This window comes from Cnephaeus nilssonii (assembly GCF_951640355.1).
Source record: "Cnephaeus nilssonii genome assembly, chromosome: 1".
NCBI lineage: Eukaryota > Metazoa > Chordata > Mammalia > Chiroptera > Vespertilionidae > Cnephaeus > Cnephaeus nilssonii.
Genome location: NC_137072.1, coordinates 60256852 through 60277043, shown reverse-complemented (window position 1 = coordinate 60277043; position 20192 = coordinate 60256852). Strand labels below are relative to the sequence as shown.

General features: G+C 39.4%; 1 protein-coding gene across 3 annotated transcripts in view; it reads left to right on the top strand.

Annotated features, from left to right (window-relative positions):
• The window catches only part of HERC3 (HECT and RLD domain containing E3 ubiquitin protein ligase 3), a 91411-nt gene that overhangs the window by 58132 nt on the left and 13087 nt on the right, over positions 1–20192 (top strand). The window contains exons 15-23 of one of the 3 annotated variants that reach the window (XM_079773475.1): positions 1–164; positions 297–410; positions 7435–7458; positions 7547–7636; positions 9177–9347; positions 10992–11135; positions 12718–12884; positions 16486–16552; positions 17011–17093. In XM_079773475.1, coding sequence (XP_079629601.1) covers positions 1–164; positions 297–410; positions 7435–7458; positions 7547–7636; positions 9177–9347; positions 10992–11135; positions 12718–12884; positions 16486–16552; positions 17011–17093 — 1024 coding nt within the window. Of the gene's footprint in view, positions 165–296; positions 411–7434; positions 7459–7498; positions 7637–9176; positions 9348–10991; positions 11136–12717; positions 12885–16485; positions 16553–17010; positions 17094–20192 lie in introns of those variants that run through there. The other 2 variants (XR_013813621.1, XR_013813622.1) reach the window with 2 other exon arrangements.

Here is a 20192-nt window from a genome sequence, read left to right as displayed (position 1 = left end):
ATAACTGGTGGTCTCAGGTATGCCCGAAATATTTCATGAAGCTGGTAAACCTCTATAAAGATGCAGTTGTTTATCTACTTCAAGGAAGAAAGACATTCTTAATTCCTGTACTGTTTAACAATTACATTACAGCAGCTCTCAAGCTCTTGGAGAAGTTATATAAGGTAAATATTGAGCGTGATGAGCGGGGAGAAGGCTGAATACGTGGGAGGGTCGAATGTCCTACTGAGATGTTCTGTGGGAAGCCATTGTCCACTTGTCTTGGTTTTAGTTGTCCTTATTTTGTTCTACATCAGGTAAATCTTAAAGTGAAGCATGTGGAATATGATACATTTTACATTCCTGAGATTTCCAATCTTGTGGACATTCAGGAAGACTACCTCATGTGGTTCTTGCATCAAGCAGGCACGGTAAGAATTCATGTAAAGTATATCTTACAGCTTTAGTCTTTTCTCAGAGTACAAATAAGGATAATGAAAGCACACCTGAGCTGTATAAATTTGTCCTTGACTTTGGTGTTCGTGTCATACCTGTGTTTTATCCACTGGCTTTTGCATTCTTGAAAGTTAGAAAGTGCTTTGAGTAATCACAAATGATCACAAGGAGTTAGGATTTGGGCAGTCACACAGAAATGGTATAAATTTTAATTAGTTGTCAACATGAAAAAAAATATCAAGGTATCTAAAGTAGTCAGACACATAGAAACAGAAAGTAGAATTGTGGGGGAGGGAAGTGGGTAGTTGTATAATGGGTATAGAGTTTCCGTTTTTCAAGTTGAAAGCATTCTGGAGATCATTACCCAATAATGCAAATGTGGTTAATATTACTGAAATGTATACTTTAAAATGATGTAGTAAACTTTGTTTTATGTATATTATCACAATTTAAAAATGTCAAGAAATATTAAATGAATTTTTAGCTTTTCTTGGAACTCAGAAGATCTGGCAACATGACCTTCTTCCCAGATGGCACTAATTGGCTGGCGTTCAATAGTGGTTCTTTAGACGAGGCTTCTGTGTGCCACAATCCCCACTGCAGCTTGGTTTTGACATTGAGTAAAGGACATTTGCTAGTTATCATCGTCTAATAGCTATCTTACTTCAGTCATCTTACTCAGCTGCTTGAACCCTATAGGCCACTCTGATTTAGGATTATGTGAATGAAAAGGTCACGTATCCCTGACCCAGTTCTCACCATGTGTTAGACATGCCACCCAAGGAACTTCGTGCAGGTTCCTGCCTGCCACCTTTGACTTGGCAAGAACTGCTGAGTTTGAATGTATCGTCTTGAGGTATATGCAAGGCTTTTTAGATCCCTCATCTGTGGAGTATGTATAAATTTGAGTTATGTCAGAAAACAGAATGATAATTTGGTTATAATATTTAGTGAAGCCCTGCACAGCAGATACATTTGAGGTGAGTTCTTGCCAGTTTAACAGATTTGTCACCAATATGTAGGCAATATTTTCCCGGTAGGGTTTTTGGAGGTCAATAATGGCCTCCAAAAGCAAGGTATTTAAGTAGGTTTATTTAACTAAGCAAGATTATTTTCTTGATCAAATAATAGATGATGAATGTTAGACATAATATATGTTTTTAATAAGATTTTATAATTATCTTAAAAAATACTTTTCAATAAAAGTGGAGTAGAGTGTTCTAAATAAGTTTACAAGGGAAATTTAACATGGAGGCTAACAATGAGCTCTGCTTTCACCAATTTAGAAATTGTAAAAAGATTGAATTTTTTGTTTCATCAATCTGTATCAAGTTATTCTTCATGTCATTAAGAGCTGAAATAAGCCTTATGAATTATTTAGGCCAACTGCTTTGTTTTTAGGTGAGGAAATGGAGACTCCTGAGAGTTAAAACAATTTTCCCACCAATTTAATTAGCCATAAAAGCCAATTCTTCTGACTTCTAACCTATACCCTTTCTCTGACTTAATGTTGAATAGGATAATTCTAATGAACCCTGATTCTTTCTGCCACTGAAAAAAAAAGTTACTGCTGTTAAATTCTAGATTATCATGATTGTAATCTCTGAATGGAAGTTAAGTGAGCAACTTTATAACTTTTTTTATAGTTTTTTCCTCTTAACATTTAATAAGCAAATATAGTCTTGAATACCAAAAGCTCATCTCCTCTTCAGTAATTAAGGGAGTTATTATAGAAAGGTAGAAAATAAGGTGAAATTACTATGTGAACTTCTGTAACTTTTGTGGAATTTAAAAAAGCTGTATAAAGTGCAATAGTATTAGAAATTGAAGTTTAAATTTCTTTATATCTTGGGTTTTAACCTGAATTGCTAAAGCCATCCTATATAATAAAAGCCTAATATGCAAATCGACTGGCCAGCAGAATGATGGGCAGAATGACCAGTCGCTATGATGCGTACTGACTACCAGGGGGCAGACGCTCAACGCAGGAGCTGCCCCCAGCGGCGGTGGCAGGGAGTGGGGTCAGCAAGTGGGTGGCGGCAGGCCAGCCAAGGTGGATGCCAGCGGGGGCCCCCCGATCGCCCCACCAGTCGCCCCGCAGCGGGAGGTGACTGGCAGTGGCAGCGGGGGACTGAGCCGGCAAGCAGACAGCACCAGGCCAGCCAAGGTGGGTGCCAGTGGGGGCTTCCCAATTGCCCCACCAGTCGCCCTAAGATCAGCCCTGGTCGCCAGCCAGGCCTAGGGACACTACCTGAATTTTGTGCACTGGGCCTCTAGTTTTATATATAAAGTTACATGTGTTTTTAACCACTGCTTTGGTATGTAATTGACATACGGTATTACATTAGTTGAGGTGTACAACATAATGATTCATTGTTTGTATACACTATGAAATGATGACCATAATAAATCTAGTTACCGTCTGTCACCATACATAGTTACAGATGTTTTTTTCTTGTGATGAGAACTTTTAAGATTTACTCTTTTAGCAACTTTAAAATGTGTAGTATAGTAGTAGTATTATGTAAGTCACCATGCTGTACATTAGCTCCTCAGAACTTATACCCTTTGATCTATATCTCCCCATCTTCCCATTCCTTAGCCCCTGGAAACTACCATTCTTTTTCTCTGAGATTGGCTTTTTTTTTTTTTAATTCCTCATATTAGTGATACCATATAGTATTTGTCTTTCTTTGGCTTTTTCACTTAGCATAATGCCCTTCAGGTTCACCCATGTTGCTACAAATGGCAAGATTTCCTTGTTTGTTTGTTTGTTTGTTTTTCTTATGGTGGAATAATATTCCATTGTATATATACACAATAAATATTTGTGTGTGTGTGTTAAATTTTTTAGCTTGGTAGTAGCTGAGGCAGTAGAGCATGTAGTTCAGAGGACATACTTAGGTCGAAAACAGATGGGTTCTAGTCTTCACTCTGGCCTATTACCTATGTGACCCTAGGCATGTTACTTAATTTCTATAGGCCTAGCATCCTCATTTGTAATAAGAATTATAACGGTATTGTGAGACTTAAATGGAGGGAAGCATGCATGGAAAAGCCTTACTTGGCAGAGTGCTTTACTTGGCATATAATAAGTCCTCAACTATTTTTTAGTAAGCTGTTCTTGGCACCTAAAGTGTGCGGTGTGCTTGCTAGTCACTGGGGATGGAGAGATGTACAGGACATGGTGGCTGCCTCTATGGGGTGTTCAGTCCAGAGGCAACAGTGAAAAAGGAATTACAGAGGGATATATAACACATGTGCAAATGGCTACGGAGCACAAATGGACATTCTGAAGTGTCTGATTTTTGTTCATTTTAAAGAAGAGGTGGTAGTGGCTTGTTTATTTCCATTGATAAACTGCCATCATCCACTTGAAAATTAAATAACACAGAATGAGTGACTTTGTGGCACCCTTAGAGGCAGCACACGTAAGAAAGTTAGTGATATGAAGTAAATGCTTCAAAAATAAAACTAGAGTCAACTTGACATCTTGCCATATGTGTTACAAGGAGGCAGTGTTTTGTCTCTGAGTTCCAGTATTGTGCATGGTCAGACAAGGCAGATGTTTTTGCCTCGGCATCAGTGATGGCAGGGAGCCAGATTTGCCCATGGTGGGTATAGGAACATGTGTTGCAGGCAGGCCTCACAGCAGAGGCTCCTGTGTTTCCTTATTGGCACAACAGGCGTTTATGCAATGACTCCTGTCCCCAGTCACATTTGGGAAATGTTGGCTTGGAATTTAAAAAATAAAAGAAAAAGATATTCCCAGTTCTTCAGTTCTGTACCATGTACTTGTTCATTGCTCCTATTTCATATACTTGAAAAAGGTCACAGTGCAACCCCATTTCAAGCTTAAACACTTGAAATGTGATTTGCTGGTACTTTGCTGCTAGTTTTAGGTTTGTGAGGCTCATTTTGGGGGAATAGACAGTCTAGGGCAGGCAACCCCTGAGAGGGGATCACATGTCAATTCATATGTATCCTTCTAAATTAGGGAAAGTAGCCTTGAAGTTAAATCATAACATGGCTGTTTCAGTATTTACTTCATGTCATATGGAAATACCAGTACTAATACCATATCTAAAATATTCAGCATTCACATATGAAATTAAGTGAAATTATTATGTTTCATATACTAAAACTTACAGACTTACAAAAAGCTTGTAGATGTATAATAGACCTTCATATAGGGCTGGTGCTTATTCAGACCGAATAGCCTTGCCTTCTTCACCTTCCTTAGAGCTGGCACTGTGGTCCTCTCCTGGGGGAGGGTCTTCTGAACCACCAACTCTATGGCCTTGGCTCTGGATCCTAACTGAGGCAGTTTTGGATTACTTTTCTGCAAACCCACTCAGCTGAGACCATGGTGACCCTGCCCGAAATTTAACTCCTCTCCTTCTCCAGAACAGAGATCAGCCTCCTTCCAAATCTGGGCTCTGTCAGGGGGTGGGGAGGGGTCAGGCAGGAAGTGAAGGGAGGGAATAAGAGCTGCAGAAGCGTGGGCTTGTGGTGGGGCTTGCAGGGAGAGGGTGGTACAGAGTCAGAGAACTGGAGTGGGACTGGAGAGAGACAAGAAATACTGACAAAGCTGTTGATAGATGATACTGAGTGGGGGCAAAAGTAGGTTTACAGTTTGTATGGAAAATAATACAATAATAAATAATATAACAATTATGAACTGTGTTTCATGTACTCATAACTGTAAACCTATTGTTGTCCCACCTGCATATTGCACTAGTTTTTAAAAATACTAGGTGTACTGGGGTGCTTTAATGCCAACAGCTGTTTCTACCGTCGCCACTGTTGCTTCTCCCATAGTCACTTTGATATTTGAAGTATTCAAAACTTCATCTTGTTTGATAGACCAACACTCATTAAAGGTCTTCCTTTTTTTCTTGAATAAGCAAATCATGTTTCTTTTCGTCAGCGCAGGAAAGTTTTTAATGAAAATGAGAGTAAAGCAAGATGGGGTTTGTTGAAGATAACATTCCAAACCAGGAGCAGGCCAGTCAAGAGAGCGAATGGCCCCGAACTCCTGGGTTAAAAGAGGGATTTTCTGAGTGGAGACTTTCATTTGCATTCAGGAATGGTTGACAGAAACTGTATTTCTTCTGGGCCTGCCCTTCTCCATAACGCGTACAGAAAAACTCATGGGGGCGTGGGGTCAAAACTGAAATGCAGACTTTATTATAATTAGTCCAGGACCCTCGTAAGGCTACATTGAGGTCATGTTGGTTTCTGAGCTGTGCCAGGAACTGGCTGGCTCTGAACCTTCCTGCTGGCTGTCTGCTGGGCCGCCCATAGACAGCAGTGTGGTTGGAGCCCAGGGCAGGCCCCACCCAGCTGCTCAGGTCTGACTTCCTAATTCACACTTAGAATAAAGTAATCTTTCTGAGATAAAGATTCTAAAGTTCTGAATATTGGCACCAATTTAAAATCTACTTCCCCGGATACTTATACGTTCCGTAGGTACTTAGAGTATCTATTTTTTAGAGTGCAGTTTTATTGTGTGTGTTTTATTTTAGTGATTTCAATTCCTAAATTCAAAGTAATTAGATAGGTAGGCATGAGAGTGAGTCAGTTGGCCTGAATTATGTATGCATGATTTCATACCTGTGTCACTGGTATGAATTGTCTCTTCGATTAGTGTTCCTCAGTCTAGGGAAGTGTTCCAAGATTCATTAAGGGACCTGTATCTAAAGGATAAACAGGATGGATTTTAATTAAAATTGCTTTTAAATGATTTAATTGGAATATACACAAACACAAAAGGAGGTAGGTATACACTTCTTATTCATATAGCATTTAAATAAAACCAAATCAAATTTACAAATTAAATACAAACAAACTCTAAAATGAATAAAACGTGGGTAGTCTTATTGAAACCATCCCCCAACTCAGTTGTTGGTGCTTGAGTTCTGAGATGTGTCCCATTCACCCTGGGATGACTCATCTCTCTTTCTTCCTTAGCTGCTATTAAACCTTCATTCACACAGAGAGCCAGGGAGGCTCTGGCACTTTCCTGGGTGCAAATGAATAATTTACCAAGGAAGACTGCTTTTCTTCTTTTCTTATTATTCTTGGACAATTAAGAATAACATGGCACCAATGCAATCATTGAAATAAATGTAAATTATATGGTGACACACCAATATAAGGAGGTCATTAAGAATGTGTTTTCATTGATTTTGTTTAGGATATTATTTATAAAAAACTACAAAATTAAAAAAATTCATATGGCGTTCTCAGATCTCTGAGAATAAATCCATAGTTTTCCGTTTGAGAAATACTACAGGTCAACATGATCAATATTGTTGATACTTTTGTTTGTTTCTGTTAGGTTATATGACAAACATTATCAAAAACTTCCAGAAGAGATGCCCGCCCCCCATTAATGAACTAGCATACCTCTTAGATATGTTTTGTGTGTGTTTTTTAAGTTTACAGTTATTCCCCTGCTCAAAAGCTTATTAAAATTTTATTTACCTATTGATGGAGTGTCTTCTGTAGGCCAAGCATCGGTTTAAGTGCCGAGTCAGGGACAGCTTTAAATATTTGGTTACTCTTCAGAGTAACAGCTTGTGTGTGTGTGTGTGTGTGTGTGTGTGTGTGTGTAAGGAAGAGATGTAACATGCTGACAAATAAATGAAATTTGCATTAACTTTACCCAATAAAAGTAACCTCTGATATCAAGGTTTTAGAATTAGATTTATTTTATGAAAGAAAATTCTATTAATGCTGTGAATTATGGAGTTAGTGAAATGGCCCTTTAAAATATTTTAAAGATTGTTTTTAGGTTTTTTTTCCTCAGTTTGTGTCCATCAAAACATTTGGTCTGTTCCATTAAAATCCAGTCAGCCATTCAAATGGGGTTAGTTCCATGGCCAAATAGTCAGATAGTTTATATGTTTTGTTATTTGTATTTCACATTTGTAGGGGGTAAAAAGTTCAGGTTTTGCATTTCAAGTAAGAGACTTTTTATTTTTCTTTACACAGAAGGCTAGACCATCTGTAATACAGGTAAATGATTCTTTTTAAATTTACTTGTATATTTTTCCAGCAGCATTCTCTGTGGATACTACAGTTTTGTCAATAATGTTTCATTTAGGATGCTGTAACACTTTGTTCCTACCCTTTCATCTTTGATGCCCAAGCCAAGACCAAAATGTTACAGACAGATGCTGAACTACAGATGCAGGTATCATATTTTAAAGATTATTTCCTCTTATTATGTGTTCCTTTCAACCTACACATTCAGTTGTAATTTTTACTAATAGGAGAAAGTATATTTGGATGCGTTCTATTCTAACTTTTAGAACTATTAGAATTTTTTTTAGCAATTTTATTTTGAATACAACACATATAAGTGAGTACACATTTACATAGATCAGTGGTTTGCAAGCGTTTTCATAAAGGACCATATAGTAAATTAAAATTTTGATCTTTATAGGCCATATTTTCTATCTCAACTATTGAGCTCTGTCACAGAACAAAAAGTAGTGGACACTATGTGAATGAATGAGCATGGCGGTATTCCAGTAGAACTTAATGTACACTGAAACTTGAAATTTGTATGATTTTCACATGTGGTGAAGTATTCTTCAGATTTTTTTTTTTTTCAAAATTTAAAAATGTAGAAACCACTATGAGCTCAAGAGCTGTACAAAAACAGGCAGCAGGCTGGATTTGGTCCAGTCGTCCACTGACCCCTGATAGAGATAGAGAGATAATTAAACAGAGCTTGGTAATTCTTTATTGAACTAAAACTTAAGTTAAAGAGATTAATTTCAAGTACACATATTTATTATAAAATATAATTGGTTCTGACGTGCCTACCAAGTTATTATTTGCAAATTAGAAATTCAAATCTACCAGTTTCTACTATCGGTAGATATCTAACTTCACTCATCTCTCCCTTCATCTCTCAGTCTTTCTGTCTGTTTCTCTTCTAGCCTTATTTTTCCTTCCTTCCTTCCTTCCTTCCTTCCTTCCTTCCTTCCTTCCTTCCTTCCTTCCTTCCTTCCTTCCTTCCTTCCTTCCTTCCTTCCTTCCTCCCTTTCTTCCTCCCTTCCTTCCTTTTGCAGTTGAAAGGTTTTCCAGAGAAAATGGACATTTTTTCAAAGAATAAAAACCATTTAAAAGTGGTTACTGCCCTGGCTGGTTTGGCTCAGTGGATAGAGCGTCGGCCTGGGGACTGAAGGGTCCCAGGTTCGATTCCGGTCAAGGGCATGTACCTTGGTTGTGGGCGCATCCCCAGTGGGGGGTGTGCAGGAGGCAGCTGATCGGTGATTCTCTCTCATCAACATTTCCAACTCTCTGTCCCTCTCCCTTTCTCTCTGTAAAAAATTCAATAAAAAATATTTTAAAAAAATAAAAGTGGTTACTAGGTTTCTTGTTCTGCCATTCTGAAAGTCATAGTTTTTACCCACTCTCCATCATGTTTCTTTTATTACAATATAATTTCAGTCTTATTTAGGCCTAAATCATTTTCCTGGGACTGGTTATGGATCAAACTGTTCCAGTTAACCTTTTTGGGTTCATATTAGAAAGGTATGTGTGTTTTATAAACATAGTAACTTAGAAAATTTAACTGGAAAAGTTAAGAGGAAAGTAAAAAAGAACAAATGGAGATGCAGTCAGCATGCTTCCCACCTACCCCGGACTGAAAGGCACAGCTGGCTGCTGTCCCCGCTCACATGTGCACTCTAATTGTGTTCTTGATGTGCCATTCATTCCAGGTGGCAGTCAATGGAGCCAACCTGCAGAATGTCTTCATGCTTCTCACCTTGGAGCCTCTGCTGGCCAGAAGCCCCTTCCTGGTTCTTCACGTTCGCAGGAACAACCTCGTTGGAGATGCCCTGAGAGAGCTGAGCATTCATTCTGACATTGATCTAAAAAAGCCTCTCAAAGTGAGCCCTTCAGTATATTCTTCTAAATACCTTCCTAGTTTTTCTTTAAACAGTGTTGAAGTAGCAAAGATCTTACTATTAAAATAGTGGAGTATAGCCATTCATTATTTCTTTCATTTATTTTACAAGAATTTAATCATCTCCTGTCAAATCACCAAATAGCACATATCAGCGTAACATCAGATAAAAATGCCAGTGGATTACTTGAGAGGTTATAGGGCTTTATTTGTCTGCTGACTTCAATGTATCTGCTCCAGCTCTACCAAAAACAAGCAAACAACAGCAAAACTAAAGCGTCAGCTAGGTATAAAACTATCAAGCCAGCATCTAGGAAGTCTGTGGATATCAAGGATTTAAGAGAAAGAAGGTAAAAAGGAGAAGATAGGTGGTGAAATCATCTGGGAAGCTGTTGGCCTATTATTATAGGCACTGTTAGGACCCTAATATTACTGAATTAAGAAATTGTCTTTCCTCACATAGACTGTGCATGTTTGTGTTAGTACTTACTGTATTCCCAGGGCTTAGCATAGTGCTTGGTACATAGTAGGTGTTAATAAGTATTTAGAAACTTATTTGAAATTTTAAGTAATTTGTCTTTCCCTTCAGAAGACTTCCCTATCTCTATTAACAATCCTCTTGTAAACTCCCATTTTTTGAAACACAGTAAGTAAGAAACTCATGGTCTTCATGATATTGTCACCCTTTCCAAAATGTCCAGTGAATAGTATCTGTCCCATCACTTTGCCTGGGAGTTCTTAGAACTGCTGGGTTAGATTTTTGATTGAACAGGAGCTTCTTTTTGCCCGCTGTTTTCCATCCGTAGTTCAGATAAGACACTTCTTGCTCTGTAGCATGTCTGAGTTGTCTTCTGCTGCCATCTGTCCCCGCCTTTACTCTTGTCCTGTTGTAGGCAACCTTGAAGACAACCACAGGATAAGGTTTCTCAAATGCTGTTTTGGTTCTGTGCCTGAGCCCTTACCTATAAAATGGTGATGATGATAATAATCCCGATGCATAAGGCTGTTCTGAGGATTAGGTTCATAGAGTTTAAGTGTTGGCATATATTAACTCTCAGTGACTTTCACTCACTGGTTTGCTGCGGTTGTTACTATGATGACCATTATGGGTCCAGCATCTCCCATGTGGGCCTGTTCATGGGTCTTTTTATAGCCCCTCACAGAACTCAGTTCTGTACCACTTGGAATGCCCTTCTCCTTTCCATATTCAGTTTCTTCTTTTACTCAGGTTAATCATTGCTTTTCTCTATGTGCCAGAACATTTACCTCTCAATGTATTTTACTCTTTGAAAATAAAGTATATTCTATAATGGATTCTTTTATGTTTGCCTTACTTGCCTAAATAGATGGTAAACTTTCTGTGGACCTATGGTGAACTTCTAACCTTCTTTGTATTCCTTGAAGTACCTAGTAAAAATTCTTTCTGTGTGTCTGCAAGCGCCTTGTGAATAATCAGCGGATACAACTTGCAGTTTTCATTGCATCATTGTATTCTGTGTTATATCTTCCTCCCTTTGTCTTGACTTTGGAAAGAATTTGCTAAAAAAAAAAAAAAAGTAGTATTTTTTTAATCTTACAAAAAAAGTAAGATTCTTTGAAGTATTAATTCTGCGTTCATTGTTTTAAGGTAATCTTTGATGGTGAAGAAGCAGTGGATGCTGGTGGTGTCACAAAGGAGTTCTTTCTTTTACTGTTAAAAGAACTTTTGAATCCCATCTATGGAATGTTTACCTACTATCAAGATTCAAATCTCTTGTGGTTTTCAGATACAGTAAGTTAGTGATATTGTAGTTAAACAGATGAATATAATTAAATTTTTATTTTAGTTGTGAGACCAGTTCCAAGACTTCTGATTTTGAAAAGAGAAGTATGACAAAATAATTTAAAATGTCTAAATAATGTATCTAGTCTTTATTTTTTTACCCATTGGCCCTATTTCCATTTCTAGTTTTTAGAGAGGGAGAGGGATAGAGAGATAGAATCATCGATGAGAGAGGAACATCATCAACCGGTTGCCTTCTGCACATCCCCCCACTGGGGATTGAGTCTGTAACCTGGGCATGTGCCCTGACCAGGAATCAAACTGGCTCGACGCTCAACTGCTGAGCCACACTGGCTGGGCCAAATGTGTCTTATTTTAATAACAGTGATAGTATGTGTCTGAATACTAATACAAGTAGATACACACACACACACACACACACACACACACACACACACACTTTTATTTGAAAATTCAGTAGAAGAGCTAAGTTTTAAGGAACATTTTAATTTCAACCAGGCTGTAATTTAGTTCTTTTTCTACCAGTTTTCTCCCTGAATCTGTACTGTCTTAAAAGGTAGCCATTAGCCACATGTGGCCATTGAAATTTAAATTTTATTTAATTAAAATTAAATAGTACCAGAGATTCATTTTCTCAGTTGGACTAGCCACATTTCCGGTGGCTACCATATTGGACAGCACAGAATAAACAATTTTCATCATTGCAAAAAGTACTATTGCACAGCATTGCTCTAAATGAGTACAGTGATGCACTGCATAATGACATTTCTGTCAGTGATGGATCGCATATGTGACAGTGGCCCCATAAGATTATAATGAAGCTAAAAAATTCCTATTGTCTAGTGACATCATAGCCATTGTAATGTAGTACAACACATTACTTGTATTTGTGGTGATGCTGGTGTGAGTACACCTGTGCTGCAAGTCCTATAAAAGTATAGCACATACAATTATGTACAGTGCATATTACTTGATAATGATAATAAAAGACCATGTTATTGGTTTATGTAGTTCCTGCACTGTACATTTTATCATTACTTCAGAATGTACTCTTTCTACTTATAAAAAAATTTGCAGTAAAACAGTATGCTGTGTTACTCAGGCAGCAGATTCATACATCTCATTTACTGTGTTTCTTGATTGCACACTACTTTCTCTTGTGATGGATTTAACCTCAGGTGGTTTTGTATGGTAACTGGCTGTACAGGCTTGTAGCCTAGATTTGTAGTAGGCTCTACCTTCTCAGTTTGTGTAAGTGCATGCTATGGTGTCCGCACAAGGACAGAATCACCTGAGGCATTTCTCAGAATGAATCTCCATCATTAAGTGGCCAATGACTGTATAAGCTGTTCTCTCTGTCTCTAGATGAGCTGTAAATACTTAACTTTGTTTACATTGTATCTTTTGGGGATAATCAAATTTTTGTCAGGGGGGTTATCTCTGCTCTAAAAGGTAACTAAATATTAAGAAAGCCTTTATTCTTTTATACTGAAAATATTTTATAAATAGCAGATTGTTTTGAGGGCTGGAAACACTGAATTTCTTTTAACATTTGCATATATTCTGAAAGTGTTTTGTAGAGCACAACTGGTTTCACTTGATTGGCATAACCTGTGGACTAGCAATCTACAACTCCACCGTAGTCGATCTCCACTTCCCACTGGCACTCTATAAGAAGTTACTGAATGTAAATCCTGGCTTGGAGGACTTGAAGGAGCTTTCACCCACTGAAGGAAGGTACAGAGCTAAAAGACAGACAGATTGGTGTAGGAAACTGCTCTGGCTGCCTCTGGCAGTGTGGATTAAAGGTTGAAAATACCACAGGTGGCACAGGTGTGAGTGTATGGAACTATATGGTTGTGTGTGCTTTGTCTTAAGTTTTAGCTATACAGTTACTTGCTTACAGTCTATCATTCTATGGACAGAGGAAAGAAAAGAAAATAAAGTCAGAACTGCCCAGGAATATAAAATAATCCCTCTCCCCCCCCCCCCACCCCCTATTCTGAAAAAGAAATAAGGACTTTGAGATTTGTCATGGTCTAGAAATGCACGGGGAGAAAAGTATTGAAAAGGTAGCCTGTACTAAAAAAAAACACCCTGCAGTTCTTCCCCCATGTGTTTCTCTTTCCTGTGTGTCTCCTTTACTCTCACATTACTGGTCACCGCATGTGTGGGGTTTTCCTCCACACCACCAAGCAATTCTCCATGACAACAGCTGGGTGTCCTACAGTCTACCAGGGGATAGTGTCAGATCCCACAGGTTAAGGGCTCAGTCCCACAATACTGCTTGCACCCCACTTCAGATGCCATTTGCAAGGAGGAGGTCCCCAGGTTATCCACAACTTCTGTCTGATTTAGCTACAAACCCTCCTCAGGTTTGCCTAATTTGCTACAGTGGCTCGCAGAACTCAGGGAAACACATTTACCAGTTTATTAAGGGATATGGGAAAGTGTACAGATGAAGAGATGTATAGGATGAGGTCTGGGAGGGTCTTCAGTACAGGAGCTTTTGTCCCTGTGGAGTTGGGGTGCATCACCCTCCTGGTGTGTGGGCTGTGTTCACCAACCCAGAAGCTTTCTAAACCTCCTCCTACTGGGACTTTATGGAGGCTTCCTCACACAGGCGTGATCAATTATACCTCTACTTCTAGCCCCTCTCCCCTCTCTGGAAAATGGGGGTGGAGCTGAAAATTCCAAGCTTCTAATCATGGCTTAGTCTTTCTGGTGACCAGTCCCCATCCAGGAGGCCACCAAGGGCCACCGTGGAACAAAAGATGTGTCTGATGCTCTTACCACTTAGGAATTTATAAGGTTTTTAGGAACTCTGTATCAGGAACCAGGGGAAGAGATCTTATATAATAAAAGCCTAATATGCTAAGTGTCCAATTGTCCAGTTGGCCAGCTGTTCAACCAATCAAAGTAGAATATGCTAATGATATGCTAAGGCCGCTCAACTGCTCACTAGGATGTATGCTGACCACCAGGGGGCAGACAGTCAACCAGTCACTGGACGTGCACTGACCACCAGGGGGCAGACGCTCCAACTGGTGGGTTAGCTTGCTGCTGGGGTCCAGCCAATTGGGACTGAGGGAGACAGGCCAGACACACCCTGGAGCCTTTCCTCGGTCTCTCCCCAGCTGGCCAACCAACCTCCCGTGTCCCTCCCTGGCCCCGATCGTGCACTGGTGAGGTCCCTTGGCCCGGCCTGTGCCCTCTTGCAATCCGGGACCGCTAGGGGGATGTTGGAGAGCCGTTTTCGGCCTGATCCCACAGGCCAGGCTGACGGACCCCACTGGTGCACGAATTTGTGCACCCAGCCACTAGTATATCTGTATGTTTCTACTAGAGGCCCGGTGCATGAAATTTGTGCATGGGTGGGGTCCTAGGCCTGGCTGGCGATCAGGGCCGATCAGGTTCCCTGCCTCCCTGCCTCCCTGCCTCCTTTCCTTGCCACCCGTGCGCCACCACTGCGTGGTTTCCTGCCTCCCCCCTTCCTCCTTCCCTCGCTGCCTGCATCCACTGCCACCCACCCCTGGTTCCCCGTCTCAGCCTGGGGCCCAGCCCTGATCAGGCGATCGGGACCTGCTGGCGGGGGGTGGGGGGGAGCGGGGGAACCTGGGAGGTTGGCCGCCAGCCCCAAGTAGGGAGCTGGCCCTTGGCCCCCCAGGAAAGGGGCCGCATCTACCGCCACCCACCCCCAACTTCCTTCCTCTGCTGGCCTGGTCCCTCCCAACTGCCCTCCCCTGCTGGCCATCTTGTGGCGGCCATCTTGTGTCCACATGGGGGCAGCCATCTTGTGTGTTGGAGTGATGATCAATTTGCATATTACTCTTTTATTAGATAGGATGGTCTTTTGTGTCTGGCTTCTTTCATACGACATGCTTTCAAAGTTCATCCATATTGTAGCATATCAGTGTTTCTTTCTTTTCATTGCCAAATAATATTCCATTGTGTGAATATACTAATTTTGTTCGCCTATTCATTAGTTGATGTGATATTTGGCTTATTTCTATTTTTTGGATATTATGGATAATGATGCTTTGGACATTCTTGTGCAACTTTTTATGTAGACATAAGTTTTTATTTCTCAGGTATATAACTAGGAGTTGAATTGTTGAGTCGCAGGGCAGCTCTGTGTTTAGCTCTTTGAGGAACTGCCAGACAGTTTCTAAAGTAGTGGAGCCATGTTTTTATGTTCTTTGCTTTCTGGCTGTTAAGACTCCTTTATTCTGAGTTTCTCTGTTAATTTAGGTAGCATAAGGTTAAGTATATAAAACGACCCCATAGCCTTACCTCTCTGTAAACAGTGTAACCTTCTGGCATTATCAGGAAGGAGCACCCCCTTCCACAGAGAAAGAGAACCGACTTTAAGATGGAGATAGAGAAGGGAAGGGCAGTCTCTAAGGTACCCCCCTGAAATGAGACTGTCGCACCACCAGTCTAGGACACCAATACTGAGAATCCACAACCGACGGCAGGGTGGGGTCACAGAGAGTGGAAGAGAAACTTTGGGAGGAATATGAAAAAATGACAGAGGAGACCAAGGCAGGGTTAATTTTTAGTGACTGAAAGAGAAGGCTGGAGAGTGATAGAACTGCGTGCCGTGTTCTTTACCAACCTGGCTGGGAAGGCTGTATTTCAAATAGTAATTTTGGCTGGTTAACTGATACAAATTTAAATTCTACAGTAAGAATTTTCTTCCTGGCAACTCTTAATGGAACTGCCAGACTCAGAGTTCACTAAAGAGGAAAGTGTGAATGAGGTTTAGCTACAAGAATGTATTCTCTTTGAAAACTAGGATATGACCATTGTTGGAATAAGCATATTTTTATGCATGTTTGAGTGTGCTTTAGTGGCAGATAGTAGAGTGTCTTTACCATACAGAGCCCCTTGCATTAACAAGTAAGACATTGAGATTCCTAGTGGATGAGGTGACTTTGTGGCTTTTAAAGAAAATTTAAGAAGGATTACTCGGCTAAAGAATATAGATGAAGGCAGTCGGTGGGACCACTGCTGCGCCATCTCCCCCAGTCTCTACTTCCAAGCAATACCAGGGTTAAGAGAACCTACACGTGTGTCAGATATAATTCATTTGCACTTCTTCATTGATCCAGTAATATCTGTCAGTAGGAAAAGAGAACAATTAATGTTTTACAGGTCTGTTGCCATATTTCTTTCAAGATATGGTAACATGATTTCCTGTCGGTCTGGATTTATGTTTATTCTAGAATCTTCTTTTATAGTTTTTCCTTGCAAACAGTCTGCACATGTGACTGAGATAAAAACACTATTGCCTTGTCTGATTTTCCTCTTTTCCTTTCTCTATTGTTCTGATTAGGAGTCTTCAAGAACTTTTAGATTACCCTGGGGAAGATATTGAGGAGACTTTCTGCCTCAACTTTACAGTAAGGATTTCCAGCTTACTTATGAGTGTGTCTGTCTCTTTCATCATGCTTACAAGTCATAACTAACATTAGATTTTCCTCCAAATCAAATAACAGTTCAGGGAATTCTCTGTACCAAATTATTTAGTCATAGTATCTTAAGTTTGGTAAATGTGTTAAAAAATGAATGAATAATTAAATCTCTGTCCTTAAGAAAATAACTGAAGCATTAATCCTCTTTATTTCGGATATATTTCTTTTCTAGAGTTCATATCATTTCTCTTTTATTGCATTTATTGGCAACTCCACGTCTTAAAAGAGATCTTTTAAGGTGCCAATGTTTTCTGACTCAGGTTCTCTCTCCCCCAAGAATTTTCTGTGGTAAAAAGTAGTCACTAAGCTACATTTGTTCCTAAAGCTTCTCTCACTTACAAGTGGTAAACAAAATTGAAACATTTCTTTCCCCCCCTTAAATATAGATTTGTCGAGAAAGCTATGGAGTGATTGAACAGAAGAAGCTGATACCTGAGGGAGACAAAGTGACTGTGTGCAAGGATAACAGGTAAGTTCCACCTGGGACCTCTGTAGACATTGCTACTTTACTTTTCTGCACTTCTAAGACCAAGATTGAAGTAAAGTTTAATCCCTTTTTTAGAAGAAGGGAAGAGAGCAAAAAATTGCAGATTTAAATGGATTTTTAATAATAGAGGAAGCACAGGACCTAAATTCAGGAGATACCTGTTTCAATTCTAGATCTCTATCTTACTGGCTTTGACCCTGAACAAATCATGTAAACTGTTTGATCTCAGTTTCTCATCTGAAAAATGGGGGTTATAATAACTGCCCCACCTATCTCATGGGATGCTTGTGAGGCTAAAGTGAGCTAATTGATAGGAAAACATTTTGGAATGAATGAGCTCCCGGCATCTAGCACAGGGTTTCCAGTATCCAGCAGAGTGCTGGGCATGCACAAAAATGCTTGAAAAATGTGTATGGAATAAATGAATGTTAAGGAGATGCTTACTATTACTGTTGTTTTATTGCTGAAGAATTTGTATTATAGATTTTAAGTTAATTAATTTTCCCCTCATAATAATTAATTAAAGTACATAAAATTATTTTTCTGGATGATTTACCAGCTCTGTGTTATCTCTTTCGAGGAGAAAATTCTCAATTTTGTTTGTATTAGATTATGAGTGAGGTCGCTGGCAATCTGCATATTAATTTAGTTTACAAACTCTGCTGTGTGCCAGGTATGTTGGTGGGTATAGGAAATAAGTAACTTTTATCTTTGAGAAGTTCAAGATTAGTCAAGAAGGGTCAATGTTAGTGAACGATTGCAGTAGATTACTGTGCGTGTGATCGAGTAACAGGCCAAGTGCCACAGAGGCAGGGGGAGAGGCTACGACACTTACATTGAACATTGAAGAATGTAAGTGGGGAAAATACTTTAGGCACAGGGAATAATGTGAGTCAGGACTCAAGTTTGACACATGGTAGAGAATGATGAGAACTGACGTAGGGGATGGGATCTTACTGTGTGGATGGAGAGTGGGTGCTGCAATAGCATTAGGATAGATTGTCAAGTTTTTAAATGGGATTTGGACTGGGACCTGGTTGGTCAGCTTTAGGAAGATAACTGATCATACTGAATGAAATAGATCACATATAGGGAGACCCATGAAGAGGCTGTTGAGGTAGCTCAGGTAAGGGGTAGTGAGGGCCAGAGTGAAGGTAGCGGGAGGACAGAGTCAGCTATGTGCTGGTTATGTAATCACCAGGAGCTTGTGTCTGATTATATATGGATGGCACTAGAGTAGCATATGATGATAACACTGAGGTTTCTAATTTGCACACCTGACTAACAGGAAATAGAATCTGTACAGCAGGGTGGAGGGGGAAAGAGTTTCATTTTGGATATTGACAGGTCTCTGTGATACCCAGGTGATTACATTTAGAGCTGAAAGTTTGCATGTATCTTAAGAGAGAAGTTTTATATGAACATTTTATTTAGTTACTTATGCCAACCTCCATCACCAGTGAATTTGAGGTTGCTTACAACAAGAACCACAAAGAAATAAGGGATGGAGTAAGTGAAAAACAAGGACAGGGAAAATGTACATACTTAGAGGAGCTATATATATCAGAATGGAAGGTAGACTCTGAACATGAGGATTTGGGGATCATTAGCACATTGGCTGGAGTTAAAGCTGTTGGCTTAAAGAAGTGGAGGGTGGGGAAAGAGGAGAGAAAGGCAGTCTACTTGGGAGGGTTGGGAGCAAGGGAAGCCTTCGCAGAGGAAAGGAAGGCTTCGTTCAACCTGTGGAACAAGGTACCGAAGTAGAGAAACTGGATGCTGCTTGTAATCATGTTGGGAAATTAAAACCAGTTCACTCTGGGCTTTATTTGGCTTCTTACCGTAAATACGTTGTTGGAAATGTGCAAGCAGAGATCATATGAAATTCACTGTCCAAGTGATCTGCCTTGTCTTCCTCCCATAAATCTTCCCTTTTGAAAATAGGAATAGAAAAACCAGTAGCCTTTGTTTTAAAGTCTATTTGTTGATATAAGTATTGATACTCCATTTTTTTTATTTTCACTTTCATGAGATATGTTTTTCGGTCTCTTTACTTCCATTCTGAGTGTGTCTTGATCTGCAGTGGGTCTCTTGTAGGCAGCATATGTATGGGTCTTGTTTTCTTCTCCATTCAGCAACCTTGTGTTGATTGAAGCATTTATCCATTTACATTTAAAGTAATTGATAGGAATGTAGTTATTGCCATTTTACTCATATTTTTTATCTTTACTGTTTTCTTCCTCTTAATGAAGAAGTCCCTTTAACATTTCTTGTAATACTGCTTTAGTGCTGATAAACTCCTTTAGCTTTTTTTGTCTGGGAAACACTTGATCTCTCCTTCAATTCTAAGTCCTTGTTTTTCATCACTTTGAATATTTTTGTATCAATACCTTCTGGCCTGCAAAGTTTCTGTAGTGAAATCAGATGACAAGCTCCCCTGTAGGTAACTAATTGCTTTTACTAGTTTTAAGATTTCCTACTTGTCTTTAATCTTTGGCATTTTAATTATGATGTGTCTCAGAACAAGAGTGAAGGGATGGAAAAAATTTTCCATGCAAATAGAAATGAAAAAATATCTGGGATAGCAATACTCATATCTGACAAAATATACTTCAAAATGAAGGCCATAACAAGAGACAGTAAAGGTCACTACATAATTAATACTAAAATGATCAATCCAATAAGAGGATATAACCCTGGTAAACATACATGCACCCAATATATAAAATATATTTTAAAAAGATACATGCACCTAAATATATATTTAAAAAAAACACTTTTTGGGGACTTTTAAGGAGAGGGATCAACAATGATATAATCATAGTAGGGGACTTTAACACCCCACTGACTTCACTGGATAGATCTTCCAGACATTAAATAAACAAGGAAATAGTGACTCTAAAGGACTCACTGGATCAGATGGATTTAATTGACTCTTATAGAACATTTCACCCCAAAGTTGCAAAATACACATTCTTCTCAAGTGCACATGGGTCATTCGCAAAGATAGACCACATGTTAGAACACAAAACAAGTCGCTACAAGTTCAAGAAGATTGAAATAATATAAAGTATCTTCTTGGAT